The sequence below is a fragment of the Chlorocebus sabaeus genome, chromosome 13 (assembly GCF_047675955.1).
Source record: "Chlorocebus sabaeus isolate Y175 chromosome 13, mChlSab1.0.hap1, whole genome shotgun sequence".
In the NCBI taxonomy this organism is placed as follows: domain Eukaryota; kingdom Metazoa; phylum Chordata; class Mammalia; order Primates; family Cercopithecidae; genus Chlorocebus; species Chlorocebus sabaeus.
In genome coordinates this window covers 2,653,559-2,667,445 of record NC_132916.1, presented here as the reverse complement: position 1 = coordinate 2,667,445, position 13,887 = coordinate 2,653,559, and the positions used below count along the sequence as shown (strand labels likewise).

Sequence of the window (13,887 nt, the reverse complement as noted above, 5' to 3'; positions counted from 1 at the left end):
GTGGTGCATTCAAACCACAGCAGCCACCATCACCACAAGCCAGGTGCCCGGGGTCTCCATTGCCCCGAAGGTCCCCCACCAGCATGCTTCCACCCTTCCCACAACCGGTTGTTCCAGGAAGCCGCTCTTCTGGTGACTCGAGCGATCTGTCATCCCGGGATCAGCCCCAGAACACCTGAACAATGCCACCCATATCATCCATCTGCCTCACCAAAGAAAAACGTCTCTGGAAGATGACTCCGCTCAGTTTTTCTTGCAGGTTTGTTCTCAGAATTGAAAAGGAAGGGAGCACACAGGGAGAATGCCCTTGGCACACACGGACTCAGGTTGTTCTTTTCTACCATTTGCTGTTGCTACTTGGGGTAGGCTGAGAAGCGGCCGTGGAAAGAAAGCAGGCCTGAGTCCCTGGAAGCTTCTCATCGGGACGTGAACCGACTGGGAAAAGGATGTTTGCCCATGTGACCAAATTAAGACTCTTGGGATGGGAGAGTGTCCTGGATTATCCTGGTGGGCTCTGAATGCCCCCATAGACGAGGAGGCAGAGGAGTTTCTACACAGGTCACGTGGGGATGGAGGAAGGGAGCTTTCCAGATGTGACCATGTGTACATGGGCAATACAACCGCAGGCCAAGGATTGCAAGCAGAGCCAGAGCCAGGAGGAGGCAGGAGGGGCCCTCCCCAGAAGCCTTCAGAGGGAGGCCCGACCACACCTTGGGTCTGGACTTCTGGCCTCCAGAACCACGAGATGAGAAGTTTCTGTTGGAAGCCCTCAGTTTCCCGTAATTTGTAACAGTGGAAAGAGGAAACCATTGTGTTCTCATCTTTAAATTATTACTCCTTTCGAATTCTTGGAATCTCAGCAGAATCAGGGCCAAGTGGGGCTTCTACTCTTCTTGACTATCCTTGAATAACCCTGTTGAGTTTCATTGGAAAAAAAAAATGCAGTTGTACAAAATTTGCAAATTAATTAAGGAATATTCATACTACTTCTTAAATGAAGTGAATATTTTCTGCATTCGTTTTTAAGCTCGTTCTTTCCTGGGGTGTTGAGGCCTGGGTGTGCATGCATTATCATGCCCTTCCTAGGCACGGAAGACCAAGGCACACAGGCGGTAACACCAAGGTCCGGAGAGGTGAGAGACGTTCCCACATTCACAATGACAAAAAGCCACGGGACTGAGCATCAAATCTCATCACCCAGTTCCAGGCCACATTGTTCTCTGGAAGTGCACAGTGTAATTCTACAGTAATGAAAACAGCTGGAAATAGTAACCTTGTCCAACCTAAGAGCCTAACAGCATTTCGTGGCTTTACTGGAAGGGTCAAGACTCTTGGTCAACAAGATCTCAAGGAACCCAAGGCGTCGATGCTCCACAATCACACTCCAGTCTCCATCTTTGGCCAGGGAAACGGGTCCTTCCATGGAGGAGGGACCCCAGACCCCTGCTGGTGAGTGCCTGAGTGTGCCTGAGATGGCAGAGGTAAACCCCTCAGCATCACATTCCAGCAAAGCCTTCTCCAGCGGAACGTGGACGGCCCTGCTCAGGGTCCCTCAGCATGAATGGCTCTCCAGGATGTCACAGCCTCTGCGGTGCCAGCAGCCTGTCAAGGAGTGGCTGTCTGTGTGGCCACAGACCCCTGAAGTGCAGGCCCAGCCTTCCCATTTGGGTCTAGTCCAGAGCCTGGTACTGTTCACCACGTGCTGTTGGTGGGGGCACTGCCCAAGCCCAGCGACTTTTCTAGTGTCATTTAGATAAGCTTTTTAAAGGATCTTTTTTAACATGTAAGATCATTAGGCACACAGTGTGAAACGAAGCGGTGGAGCCCTGGCGTCTGCACTGTGAGCCCCTCCTGGTGGTTCCGGTCACTGGAAGGCCGATCTCCACATGGTGGCCCTGCCTGCTGCCTCCCCCAGGCCAGCATGCCCCACTGCCACCAGAGCGTGGCCTTGGTGTGTGACGTGCTTGGCGTCACGGGCCCTGCAATGAAATGGCTTTTCCACTGGGACTCCCGGACGGGGACGCAGGTGGAGCATTGTCCACCCCATGCGCTTTGCAGATCAGGTGGCTGCACCGGCCTCCTGGTCCTCCTGGCCCTCCCGGCCCTCCCAGCCTCTCACCCTCCCGGAGGCGGAGCTCCCTGCCTGCGACTCATGCTCCTGCTTCCCGTGTCGCCCGCACCTAAGGTAAGTCCCGTGTCCCTTGCCCTACAGGTGGTGACTTTATTTCCATCCAACTCCATTCCTCAGCACCCCCCAGCGCAATCCGGCCTCCCTGTGCCCACGCAGGCTCGCTCCCCCGTCTTTCTGTTGCCCACGGTCAAATCCCCCAAAGCTCAGGGCAGCCCCACGTTGAGCGCAGGCCATCCTGGGGCCATGGATATTCCTGTAATTGCCGTTCCACACCTGGTGAGTCCCGGAGGCTCTGGAACCGTGGATTTTCCCAGAATTGCCGTTCCACGCCCGGTGAGTCCCGGAGGCTCTGGAACCGCGGACTTTCTCGGAATTGCCGTTCCACACCTGGTGAGTCCCCGAGGCTTTGGAACCGCGGACTTTCTCGGAATTGCCGTTCCACGCCCGGTGAGTCCCGGAGGCTTTGGAACCGCGGACTTTCTCGGAATTGCCGTTCCACACCTGGTGAGTCCCCGAGGCTTTGGAACCGCGGACTTTCTCGGAATTGCCGTTCCACACCTGGTGAGTCCCCGAGGCTTTGGAACCGCGGACTTTCTCGGAATTGCCGTTCCACACCTGGTGAGTCCCGGAGGCTCTGGAACACGGTTTCTAACACGCGCAGGCTGATTTCTAACGCTCACGCGCGTGGTATTGCTTTCTCCCCAGAGAGGATCTGAGCCTTTGGGGGCCGGGGACTCAATTTTGCTGCAGCTTCTTCTTTAGTCGGATGAGGGTGGGAGAACCTTCCCGGGCCCATCCTCAAGCCCCACGGATCCGGCCTGGTGCTCTTGGCGGCCTCTTCACCCCACCCCGGCTCTGGGAGCCGCCGTCCTCTGCAGTTCTCTGTTAACACCTTTCCACTTCGGAGGAGCTTCGCACGGAAAACACGGCGATTTTCTGACCTAATCGCACCCCGCTCTGTGGCCGCCCTCGCTCCACACTTAATTTCGGTGACTTTGCAGCCTCCTGCCCCGCTGGGCCCGGCTCGCCCCGGTCCCTCTGCTCCTGAGGCACTGAGCTTGGCCGTCTCTGTGCCAGGACTGGGGCCTGGGCTCAGCTCCCCGGAGGCACCGCAGGCAGCTCACACGCGGGCATCGCCGGCCTCACACGCAGCCCCTCTTCCAGGACGTTCTGCCTCCCCGCACCTGGCCGGGACCCTCAGGCTCAGCCCTGGGGGTGCCTCCCCGACGGCTCCTGTGGCTTCGTGCCCCGCGCACCCCCGGCTCACCTGGAGTTGTCCCCGCCGTGTTCTCTGCTACCGTGAGTCCCGTGCAGGGGCGATGTCTTCTCTCAGGCGGGCAGGTGCACAATCAGCAACCATTCTCTCCTCAGAGGAAAGAGGAGAGGTCCAGCTCTCCTCTGCTTCAGCTTCAAGGTTTTAAGACTTTAAATTGTCTTTGTTTATTTTCTATGCAATAGTACAAGGGAAAGATTGAAAAGAGTCGCAGTGAGGCCACGCGGATTTCCACTCTGTACAACAAACAGCAGCGTCTGCAGAGAAACACACGCTCAGCCTTGAGCCAGTTGGATCGTGTCATTCAGGTAAAAACAGCTTCACCAGAAGCCAGAGTTTTAATTTATGCAGTGAATGTTTATGTGTATTTCTGGTGAAACGGTTTAAATTATGCTTGTCAAAAGACACGTCATCTTATGGAAGTAAAAGAAGCCCTCACTGAAAACAGGAAAGCCCCTCGTGTGTTAGATACAAGTTTCCATTACAGGCCCGTTCTGGTCTTCTTTAAAAGGGTTCACCATCGTTACCATTTTCTTTCTTTCTATTTATTTATTTATTTATTTAGAGATGGAGTCTCGCTCTGTCACCCAGGCTGGAGTGCAATGACGCGATCTTGGCTCACTGCAACCTCCACCTCCCAGGTTCAAGCGATTCTCCTGCCTCAGCCTCCTGAGTAGCTAGGACTACAGGTGCCCACCACCATGCCTGGCTAATTTTTATATTTTTTGTAGAGACGGGGTTTCACCATGCTAGCCAGGATGGTCTCCATCTCCTGACCTTGTGATCCGCCTGCCTCTGCCTCCCAAAGTGCTGGGATTACAGGCGTGAGAGCCACTGCGCCAGGCCAAAATTGTTACTATTTTCATAATCAACTGCAGATGCTATTCACTCAGGGAGTTCTGCTTTCTAATACATACTAAACAGAAGACTACACCTAAAAACAAAACAAAACATAGGATTGGGATTCTGAGCAAATATCAGAAGGAAAATACATTTTGGCCATGAAATGAATTATTTCAAATAGCTGTGGCAGTAGTTCAATTTTATGAGTCAAAATTCTCATTTTAATTAATCAAATTAAATCATTAAACTGAAATCTTACTTTAGTTAATCAAAGTTCTCAATTTAATTTTAGCGTTAAATGGTAGAAAACATGTTTATACATGTTAGATTAGATAGATCTGGCACAGCAGGTCATCAGTGTGAACAGCTCCTGCTAAACTACTAATAATTTTTAGAAATGAAAGTTCAAAAATAGTCATTCCGTATAGTAATTCTCCAGGGTGAAATTGTAGGAGGATATTTTCATACCTTTGGTTGAGAACATTGTTTTGCCTTTTGTTTTAAACAACGTGACCAGCGTAATGGCTACAACAGTAAAACATTTGTAAACAGGATTAATCTGTTCTCTTTGTTAGTCAGAATTAGAGATATCCCACCCCCTCGTAAGCTACATTAGTGTATTTAGAATAAATGTATATGAAATTAATTTTCATTCTTTTTAAACTGAATAAAATTAATTGAATAAGTTGTATAACTTTTTCTGTACTCCATATAATAAAAACACTTCAGTTTTGATATTCAAATGTTATTAAGTTATTACAATATTTCCCAAACATATGAAAGTCATCTCCATTTTATAGAAAAGGAGAGACTTGACTAAAGCAATGAAGAATACTTATTTAAGTTTAGTTATGCTCTCGTGATTTAAGAGTGTCTGATATTAAATATTAAGCAGTAGTGTCCTGGTTCTGTCAAATGTTCCCATGGAAGATCCTTGAGATAATTTCAGGGGGAAAAGAGGACTTTCCACACAGGACATCAGTTGCTTTGCTCCCAAAGTTCTCTAAAAGCATTCATATGTATTGTGCCTGGAATTTTATTATGTACATTTGCATGTTAAGTTGTTTTCACCGGCCCACATGTTTTCCACCACGTGCTCGTGATAACTGAGCTTCCAGAAGGCAGGTCTGGATAGTAGATTAGGAGGGTGGCCCCCGTTTCTCAGGCGGTGATGAGAGGCTCTGAGCCCGAGCCATCATCGTGAGGAAGTCAACAACAGACCGAAACACGGCTCGCGCCCAGCATCACCGCACTGTGCAGTGAGCGGCCCTTCCTACGGAAATTGGTGAAATACTTGACTTTCTGTTTCTTAAATACTTTAAGGGCATAAAAGCCACATGTACTGCTTTGAAAATACAAATCCCAGATGTACCGAGTCAGAACTTCTGTAAGTGAGCCGAGGCGCAGGTGGCGTGAAAACAGTCCCAGCGGGCGTCCACACGCCTTTGCTGAACCACTTCTGCTTTAAACCCTTCCAATTAACAACACGTCCGGCCCCGTTACATTAATTGTGTGGGTCTGTTATTATTCTATAGAAACATACATAGTTATTATGTAATTATACTGTGATCATTAATATAATTTTACGAATCGTGTATGTTGTTATTTTATAGAAACTTAACCAAGATATACAGGCGTTTCATTCTTCTTCTCGGGCACTCCTAAGAGATTATCAGGATGAGTATCAGGACCGTGTTTCTGCGATAGTGACCGCGGTGCAAAGAACACGGCAGAGCACTGAGACCCTGCTAGGTAGGAAGGGCGTCAGTCCACACTCAAGAGAAATGTTTGCCATTTTAAGACAATGACCGGCTAGAATTTAAGTTTCCATTTCTTTTTCCTTTTAGCTGACACCTAATTCCACAGGCAAGGGTAGGCACCGTGTGATTCGGCCACGTTGGCGTGTGCACTGCTCCCTCCCAGCTCCCACTGCAGCCCCACTTGCCAGGGGAGCTCCTTGTTCTCTTGGTCACCACAGGGCACTTCCCTGGCCTTGACGGTCACTACTGAACTGGCACCCGTGTCCACATTGGGCATTTTGTGTCAGAGTTTCCTAAAATATGACGTGAGGTTTTTTTTTTTTGTCTTATCAGTTCAGTTCTTTCTTCGTTTCTAAGAATGCCACAGCATTTTGGCTACTCTTTTGTTATTATTACTGTGCTTGAAGCCTGTGGAAGAGGTTACTTTGCTTCTGCAGTTTTAAACTCATCGTCCAAATTGCACTATCCGGCCAGGCCCAGTGGCTCATGCCTATAATCCCAGCACTTTGGAAGGCCGAGGTGGGCAGATCACATGAGGCCAGGAGTTTGAGAGCAGCCTGGGCAACATGGCGAAAACCTGTCTGTACTAAAAATACAAAAATTAGCTGGGTGTGGTGGTGCATGCCTTTGATCTCAGTTACTTGGGAGGCTGAGGCAGGAGAATCGCTTGAACCCGGGAGGCGGAGGTTGCAGTGAGCCGAGATCGCGCCACTGCACTCCAGCCTGGGCGACAGAGCGGGACTCCATCTCAAAAAAACAAAAAAACCAAAGAGCACTGTCCCCACGTTCGTCTCATGCTCACAGCTTCTGTCCAGTGTTCAGTGTGTCCACAGGCCAAACAGATGATTGTCAAGTTAGGATCTTGGTCAAGCGTTGTTCTGCTGTTATTGCAAAATAGGCTTGTGGAAACTTTGGAAGCTGTACTGTTTTTCTGCAAGGCTACGTGATGCTTTCTTGAAATCGCTGCAGTAGCCTAGTTTTCTTCAGTCACTCTGCTAATAACTCCCCGGAGGCCATGTTTGTAGAAGTGATGTGTGCACGCCTGTGTTCTTTTCTGTGGTGGGTGTGGGGGGACAGAGTCTCGCTCTGTCGCCCAGGCTGGAGTGCAGCGGCACCATCTCAGCTCACTGCAACTCTGCCTCCCAGGTTCAAACGATTCTCCCACCTCAGTCTCCCGAGTAACTGGGATCATAGGCGCCCGCCATCACGCCGGGCTAATTTTGTATTTTTAGTAGAGACCGGGTTTTACCATGTTGGCCAGGCTGGTTTCGAACTCCTGACCTCAGATGATCTGCCGACCTCGGCCTCCCAAAGTGCTGGGATTACAGGCACGAGCCACCACACCTGGCAATGCCTGTGTTCTTATAAACCACGTGCTCCAGGGAAAGGGACAATCATTTTTGTGAAATGATTTTCACAGTAATTTTGTGAAAAGCAGTGTACCTAAGCTTTGAAAAGATGAAACTCAAAGGGAGAAGCAGGGAACAGCCAAGGCTGTCCCGCAGAGGGAATGCTGACACGGGAGGAGGCAGGGCCTGCTGAGACCCTGCCTGTGGGAGCCACGGTGCAGTCCTGCCACACAGAGGGGTCCCCAGGAGGCTTATTCCTGCCCAGGCATCAGGCTCAGGGGCTCGGGGCCTCCTTACCTGGCTTCCCTGGGGGGCGCGACTTCTCCCCTCAAGTTCCATGCTCCTCAAAGATGAGCCTCAGCCACCTCGGGTGCCCAGGCAACTCCTTTCAGCCGCGCTGACAAGAGGGATAGTGGGGACAGGCTGGTGGCTGGGGCCGGACACAGTCAAGGCTCAGAAGACCAAGTGACTGGGAGGGTCCCTCTCTCACTGTGGGGGACCCTTCCCACTTTCTTACGCCTGCATTCAGTCTGGACCTGGTAACGGGTGTTTCTTTCCGAAAGGGAGCGTGCGTGGTTCTGCAAGTCCAGCTCGGTTGCAGGCCTCATGAGAGCTGCATCTGTGCTGAGGGGGCCTTGTCCCTGCAGGTCCTCGGGCCTGAGGGAGAAAGCCCCGGCCGGGCTGCATCCTTTGGCTAAGTGACATCTGGAGGGGCCCCTGGCTATCGTGACTCATACAGGCACGAGGTGTCCCCTGCAGCACGACACCGCCCTCCGTGTCACCTTCACACTGCCTCCACCGCAATGGCCAGTCTGGGGATTGGGGCGTCCAAGCTCGGCCAAGGCCCCCACGCAGTGCCCACTCATCGCCACATCACCGTGGCGCCATCCTGGTGGGACAGAGGCGGGAGTGGAGGCCCAGACCACTGTTACAATCCACAGCAGCAGAGCCTGGCCCCAGCATCTGCTTCCCTGCCCCACTTCCCCGCACCAAGGGCTCCCAGTGCATTAGGAGCAGAGACCTCCTTGGCTGCCGTGCAGACGATTGGGCAGCATTCAGGCTGATGACTGATGGGGTAACTGTGGGGAGAGGTCCCCCCGGTAAGCTCTGTGAGTCCCTGGTCACGGTGGGGACAGGGCAGCCTGGGTCCAGAGCGGTCAGGAGTACACACCACAGCACGCAGCTGGCCCTGGCAGACTGCATTGTTTTAAAAATGTCTCCCATACTTAGAGAAAGGAATTTGACCTGTTGGGCCCCATGGATGTCCTCTCCGGTATAATGCCTCTGTCCCTTTGTCCTTTCAGCGTGCCAGGCAAAGGTGGTGCACCTGGAGCAGGCCTTGCAGGACGTCAGTGCGCGTCATCAGCAGGAGAAGCAGAGAAGGAAGGTCCTGCACAACAGCCTGGTGGTGAGCGTGGGCGTTGGGGAAAACTCGGGCCGCCCCAGGGAGAGGCCCACACAGAACACGCAGAAGCCCCTTGCAGGAGGGTGCTAGGCGGGAGGGACAGCGGGGAGGGGGACAGTGGGGCGGCCTGGCCGGAGGGCAGAGGGGCAGAGCTGCGGGGTCTGTGACCTGCGTACTCATCACCCAGGAGGTGATGGCAGCTGGAGGAGGGGTGAGGGCGCCACAGGCTGATTTAGGCTTTCGGGGTCATTCTGGCTGCTCGGTTAGGAGGCCACGATGGGGAGCAGGGGGGATGACTGCAGTGTCACAGGGGCCGGCAGCCTGGGCCACGTTAGTGGCGATGCAGGAAGTGGGACTGGCTGCTGTGAGGCACGAGGAAAGAGCTGTCACAGGAAGTCAGGAGTGCGGGAATCTGCAGAAATGGGGACTGGCGCGGGAAAAGCAGGGATTCTGTTGTAACTGGAGATGCCGGTGGAGACAGCCGTGCCCCTTCTGTCACCAGCACCTTCCGGCCACGTCTCTCCCTGCCCATTAACAAGACCGGGAGGCTCTCGTGCTTACTTGGTCAAAGATATGAGACCTGAGATCCCATGAAACTTAACGTAAAGTCTCAGGGTTTGATTTTACAACACGAGGATGCCAAGGTGGATGACTGAGTTGGTGACCCTTGCTTCTGTGAGGTTTGATTTTGATGGCTGCGCTTTGGCCAGTCTTTCCAAATTCCACCTGCCCGAGGCCCACGAAGCCGGTGTCCCTGCAAAGTTTCTCTCCCCTGGCCACGCTGAGAGGTTCTCCAGCTGTTAGATGTGTCAAAGAATAATTCTCATTTTAAGCATCTACTTATGTAGTTCAGTGCTCCAAACATTGATATAAGAGGGCATTTATTGAGTGCTTCCTGTGTACCAAGTACTTTTGAAAGCATTTTAGTGTATTTCTTACTTAATCTTCACTGTAGCACCACCTCTCTGGGTTGCGATAAAGACAAAGGGAGATATCAGGGAAGCACCTAGCACTTCAGAAAGTCTCACTACGCTGCAGCTTTTTATAATCTGAAGTGTGAAAAGGACAAAATGAACCTTCCTAAGACGGAGGCAAGTCCCACAGGGAAGAATTGGTTGTGGAAGGTTCTGAGCGTTCCACCTCAAGCCTGGGTCTCCTGGTCTAGAGGACGAGCATGCAGTGTGTGGCCCGTGGAGAACGTGCAAGCAGAGGCTGATCCCAGCTTCTGTGGGTTCATAGAGACCAGACGGAGGCTGTAAATCATTGGCTTATGACACTCACTCGGTTTTCAAACTGTAGAATGAGCTGCTCAGCACAACAGGCTGAATGAACTCGCTGTGAATCCAAGACAAGATTTCAGAACGGATTCGGCAAGTGTCTGAGCACATACGTTAAAGATGTGTTGCTCCCTGGAAACGAGGGGAGTTTATGAGAATAAAGAGTTTCTAATTTCCTTCCAGTCATTAAATCAAGGAAATACGACAGATATTGAATTTCCAGAATCCCCCCTAAAATGCCTAAAAGGTTGAGCCCAGAATACCATTCAAAGGGATTTTCTTTGGTACTTATTACCAAGTGATACCCCTTTGCCAAGTGAACGCATTTGTGAAGTATGAATCCAGAAGTTTAAAATAACTGTTCATGGCCGGGCATAGTGGCTCATGCCTATAATCCCAGAACTTTGGGAGGCCGAGGCGGGCGGATCACCTGAGGTCAAGAGTTCGAGACCAGCTTGGCCAACACGGTGAAACCGCTTTTGTACTAAAAGTACAAAAATTAGCTTGGCATGATGGCAGGCGCCTGTAATCCCAGCTACTCTCGAGCTACTCAAGGAGAATCACTTGAACCTGGGAGGTGGAGGTTGCAGTGAGCTGAGACTGCACCACTGCACTCCAGCCTGGGCGACAGAGCAAGACTCCATCTCAAAAAATAAATAAGTAAATGAAATAACTGTTCACTGCCCTGCAGGGGCCTTTCGAAGTGGAGATGGGACTGCGAATGTCACGGCCGCGTCTCAGGAGCTGGTGCTCGGTGCATGTTCAGTGGGGGACACTCCTCAATGCAGTCTTGAGCCCGGGTTAACATGCAGACCTCTTTATCATTGTAGGAGCTGAAAGGAAATATCAGAGTTCACTGTCGGATTCGTCCTTTGTTGCCTTTTGATAGTGAATCTGATGATCCAGTTTTGCAGAGCAGGTAACCTGTGTTTGCATGGTGTGTGTGTTCAGGGAAAAGACAGAGGGGTGGCACAATTTTAAATGCCATCTATTGTCCTGCCGCCAGTCCCAAAGCAGCACATTCTCGAGTTGTGGGTGTGGGCTCTTTTTAAAGGATGGAGCTATCTTGCTGACAGCAGACAGTTAGCAGCCCTCTGGAATACGGCCTGAAAACAGCCAAACCGCCTGAGCAGGCCCGCCATACGTGGTAGCAGTTTGTACCTGAGAGGGCGTCTGTCTTTTCGTGGTTTGCCTCTGCGGGGTCTGAACAAACAGGGACAGGCTTTGAATGGACCTTTCCCTTTATGTCACTACATCAAAAAGGGAGCGCCCGCCCTTCTTTTTGAACCCGAGACCACCCACGCCCCTGTGCAGGCAGTCAATGAGGATTGACTCAACTGACACTTTTGACTTAGAGAAAGTTTTGATGGTGTTCATGGATAAAGCAAAACTGTCTGAAGTTCATTTACTCAAATGCTTACTTGAAAACCATACTCAATATGACTCTTACTTGCTCCCCATGAAACAACCCCCCTGGCCTTCCCCCCTCCCATCCTGACCACACCTGCCCCTCCCACTCCCATCCTGACCACACCTGCCCCTCCCACTCCCATCCTGACCACACCTGCCCCTCCCACTCCCATCCTGATCACACCTGCCCCTCCCACTCCCATCCTGACCACACCTGCCCCTCCCACTCCCATCCTGACCACACCTGCCCCTCCCACTCCCATCCTGACCACACCTGCCCCTCCCACTCCCATCCTGACCACACCTGCCCCTCCCCCTTCCCATCCTGACCACACCTGCCCCTCCCACTCCCATCCTGACCACACCTTCCCCTCCCACTCCCATCCTGACCACACCTGCCACTCCCCACTCCCATCCTGACCAAACCTGCCCCTCCCCCTCCCATCCTGACCACACCTGCCCCTCCCACTCCCATCCTGACCACACCTGCCCCTCCCACTCCCACCCTGACCACACATGCCCCTTCCCACTCCCATCCTGACCACACCTGCCCCTCCCACTCCCACCCTGACCACACCTTCCCCTCCCACTCCTACCCTGACCACACCTGCCCCTCCCACTCCCACCCTGACCACACCTTCCCCTCCCACTCCCATCCTGACCACACCTGCCCCTCCCACTCCCACCCTGACCACACCTGCCCCTCCCACTCCCATCCTGACCACACCTGCCCCTCCCCATTCCCACCATGACCACACCTGCCCCTCCCACTCCCACCCTGACCACACCTTCCCCTCCCACTCCCACCCTGACCACACCTGCCCCTCCCACTCCCACCCTGACCACACCTTCCCCTCCCACTCCCACCCTGACCACACCTTCCCCTCCCCACTCCCACCCTGACCACACCTTCCCCTTCCACTCCCACCCTGACCACACCTTCCCCTCCCACTCCCACCCTGACCACACCTGCCCCTCCCCACTCCCACCCTGACCACACCTTCCCCTTCCACTCCCACCCTGACCACACCTTCCCCTTCCCACTCCCACCCTGACCACACCTTCCCCTCCCACTCCCACCCTGACCACACCTTCCCCTCCCACTCCCACCCTGACCACACCTGCCCCTCCCCACTCCCACCCTGACCACACCTTCCCCTCCCACTCCCATCCTGACCACACCTGCCCCTCCCCACTCCCACCCTGACCACACCTTCCCCTTCCACTCCCACCCTGACCACACCTGCCCCTCCCACTCCCATCGCTGGGCACACTTGGCCCTCCCCACTCCCATTGCTGACCCTCCCACCACTCCAAGGGGTTCCACTTCCCTGCTTTCCTGCCACCATATGGGGTTGGCTGTATCCACAGTGTGTGGGGGTCACTAGGGCCTGCTCCTGACTCTGTAGCTTTGCTCAGGCTGTTTTTCTTGTCTTGGGTTCCTCTGCTTAATCTGTCCAAATGAGCTTTCCTTGGAGGGCCTAGCTCGAGTCTCACCGTGTTTGCATCCTGCAGTTCAGCACTTGACTTGAGAATGTTTCAGAAAGCACTTCGCCGGTCCTACAGTGTGAAATAAGAAATTCGGATCTTTTGACAATCATTGAAACTTTTTCTCCTCAAAGTTTTTAGACTTGATTGTGCCGGCTGTAGTACTTTCTGCACTTTCTTGAGTGGTGGCCACTTGTCACTTGTCAAAGGACTGGAAATTGGGCCTGTCGGGTGCGTCAATGTGGCACGGGACAGGCCTGGTGGCCCTCATTCAAAACGTGTGGGACCCGAAGAAGTGTTTCCGGTTTTGAATTTTTTCATATTTTCAAATGTTCATGTTTTGCATGTACCGGATCAGCAAGATAATGCGGTGAGCATTTTCTTTGAGCATCATCTCTGCTCAAAACGTTTTGGATTTTGGAACGTTTTGGATTTCACATTTTTGGATGAGGGATGCTCAGCCTGTAGTTAGCAGTCCCCAGCTGTGACCAGCTTTCCTGAACTTGCCTTTTACATGGCACTTCCAGACGGCTTTTGTTACACACCAGCCTCCCTTCGAGCCTCCCACCACAAGAGGGAAATACATGCAAATGAATGTAAATGAAATCCCTTCAGAAAAGGGGCTCCTCAGCTGCAGTAGCCTCATCAGAGGCGTGGCCTCGGGCAGGTGAGCAAACACCTGAGGCGTGGTCTTGGGCAGGTGAGCAAACACCTGAGGCGTGGCCTTGGGCAGGTGAGCAAACACCTGAGGCGTGGCCTTGGGCAGGTGAGAAAACATCTGAGGCGTGGCCTCAGGCAGGTGAGAAAGACAAGCACATTTCCATAGTCACAGAGGCTTGTTTCTGCTGGATGGCGCCGCTCCGGGCTGTTCAGTTTCTCAGAACTTCCTGAGAGGCTCCATAAACGTGTGTGTGAACTCTCACATTGTTTGTGTTCGTTGGCTTTTGGTTT

At 52.6% G+C, this 13,887-nt stretch overlaps 1 protein-coding gene and 1 pseudogene across 23 annotated transcripts in view; one reads left to right on the top strand and one right to left on the bottom strand.

The window, feature by feature from the left end:
• The window catches only part of KIF25 (kinesin family member 25), a 67,387-nt gene that overhangs the window by 12,687 nt on the left and 40,813 nt on the right, over positions 1-13,887 (top strand). For 16 of the 23 annotated variants that reach the window (XR_012094981.1, XR_012094980.1, XR_012094979.1 and 13 more), the window contains exons 3-8: positions 118-2,749; positions 3,296-3,430; positions 3,590-3,712; positions 5,861-5,999; positions 8,661-8,764; positions 10,869-10,957. Coding sequence is in view for 12 of the 23 variants with exons in the window: in XM_073022260.1 (XP_072878361.1) it covers positions 1,922-2,749; positions 3,296-3,430; positions 3,590-3,712; positions 5,861-5,999; positions 8,661-8,764; positions 10,869-10,957 (1,418 nt within the window). In the remaining 11 variants the exon portion in view is untranslated. The remainder of the gene's footprint in view (positions 1-117; positions 2,750-3,295; positions 3,431-3,589; positions 3,713-5,860; positions 6,000-8,660; positions 8,765-10,868; positions 10,958-13,887) is intronic. The other 7 variants (XM_073022261.1, XM_073022268.1, XM_073022258.1 and 4 more) reach the window with 6 other exon arrangements.
• LOC140713221 (putative uncharacterized protein KIF25-AS1) lies at positions 6,573-8,560 on the bottom strand (annotated as a pseudogene).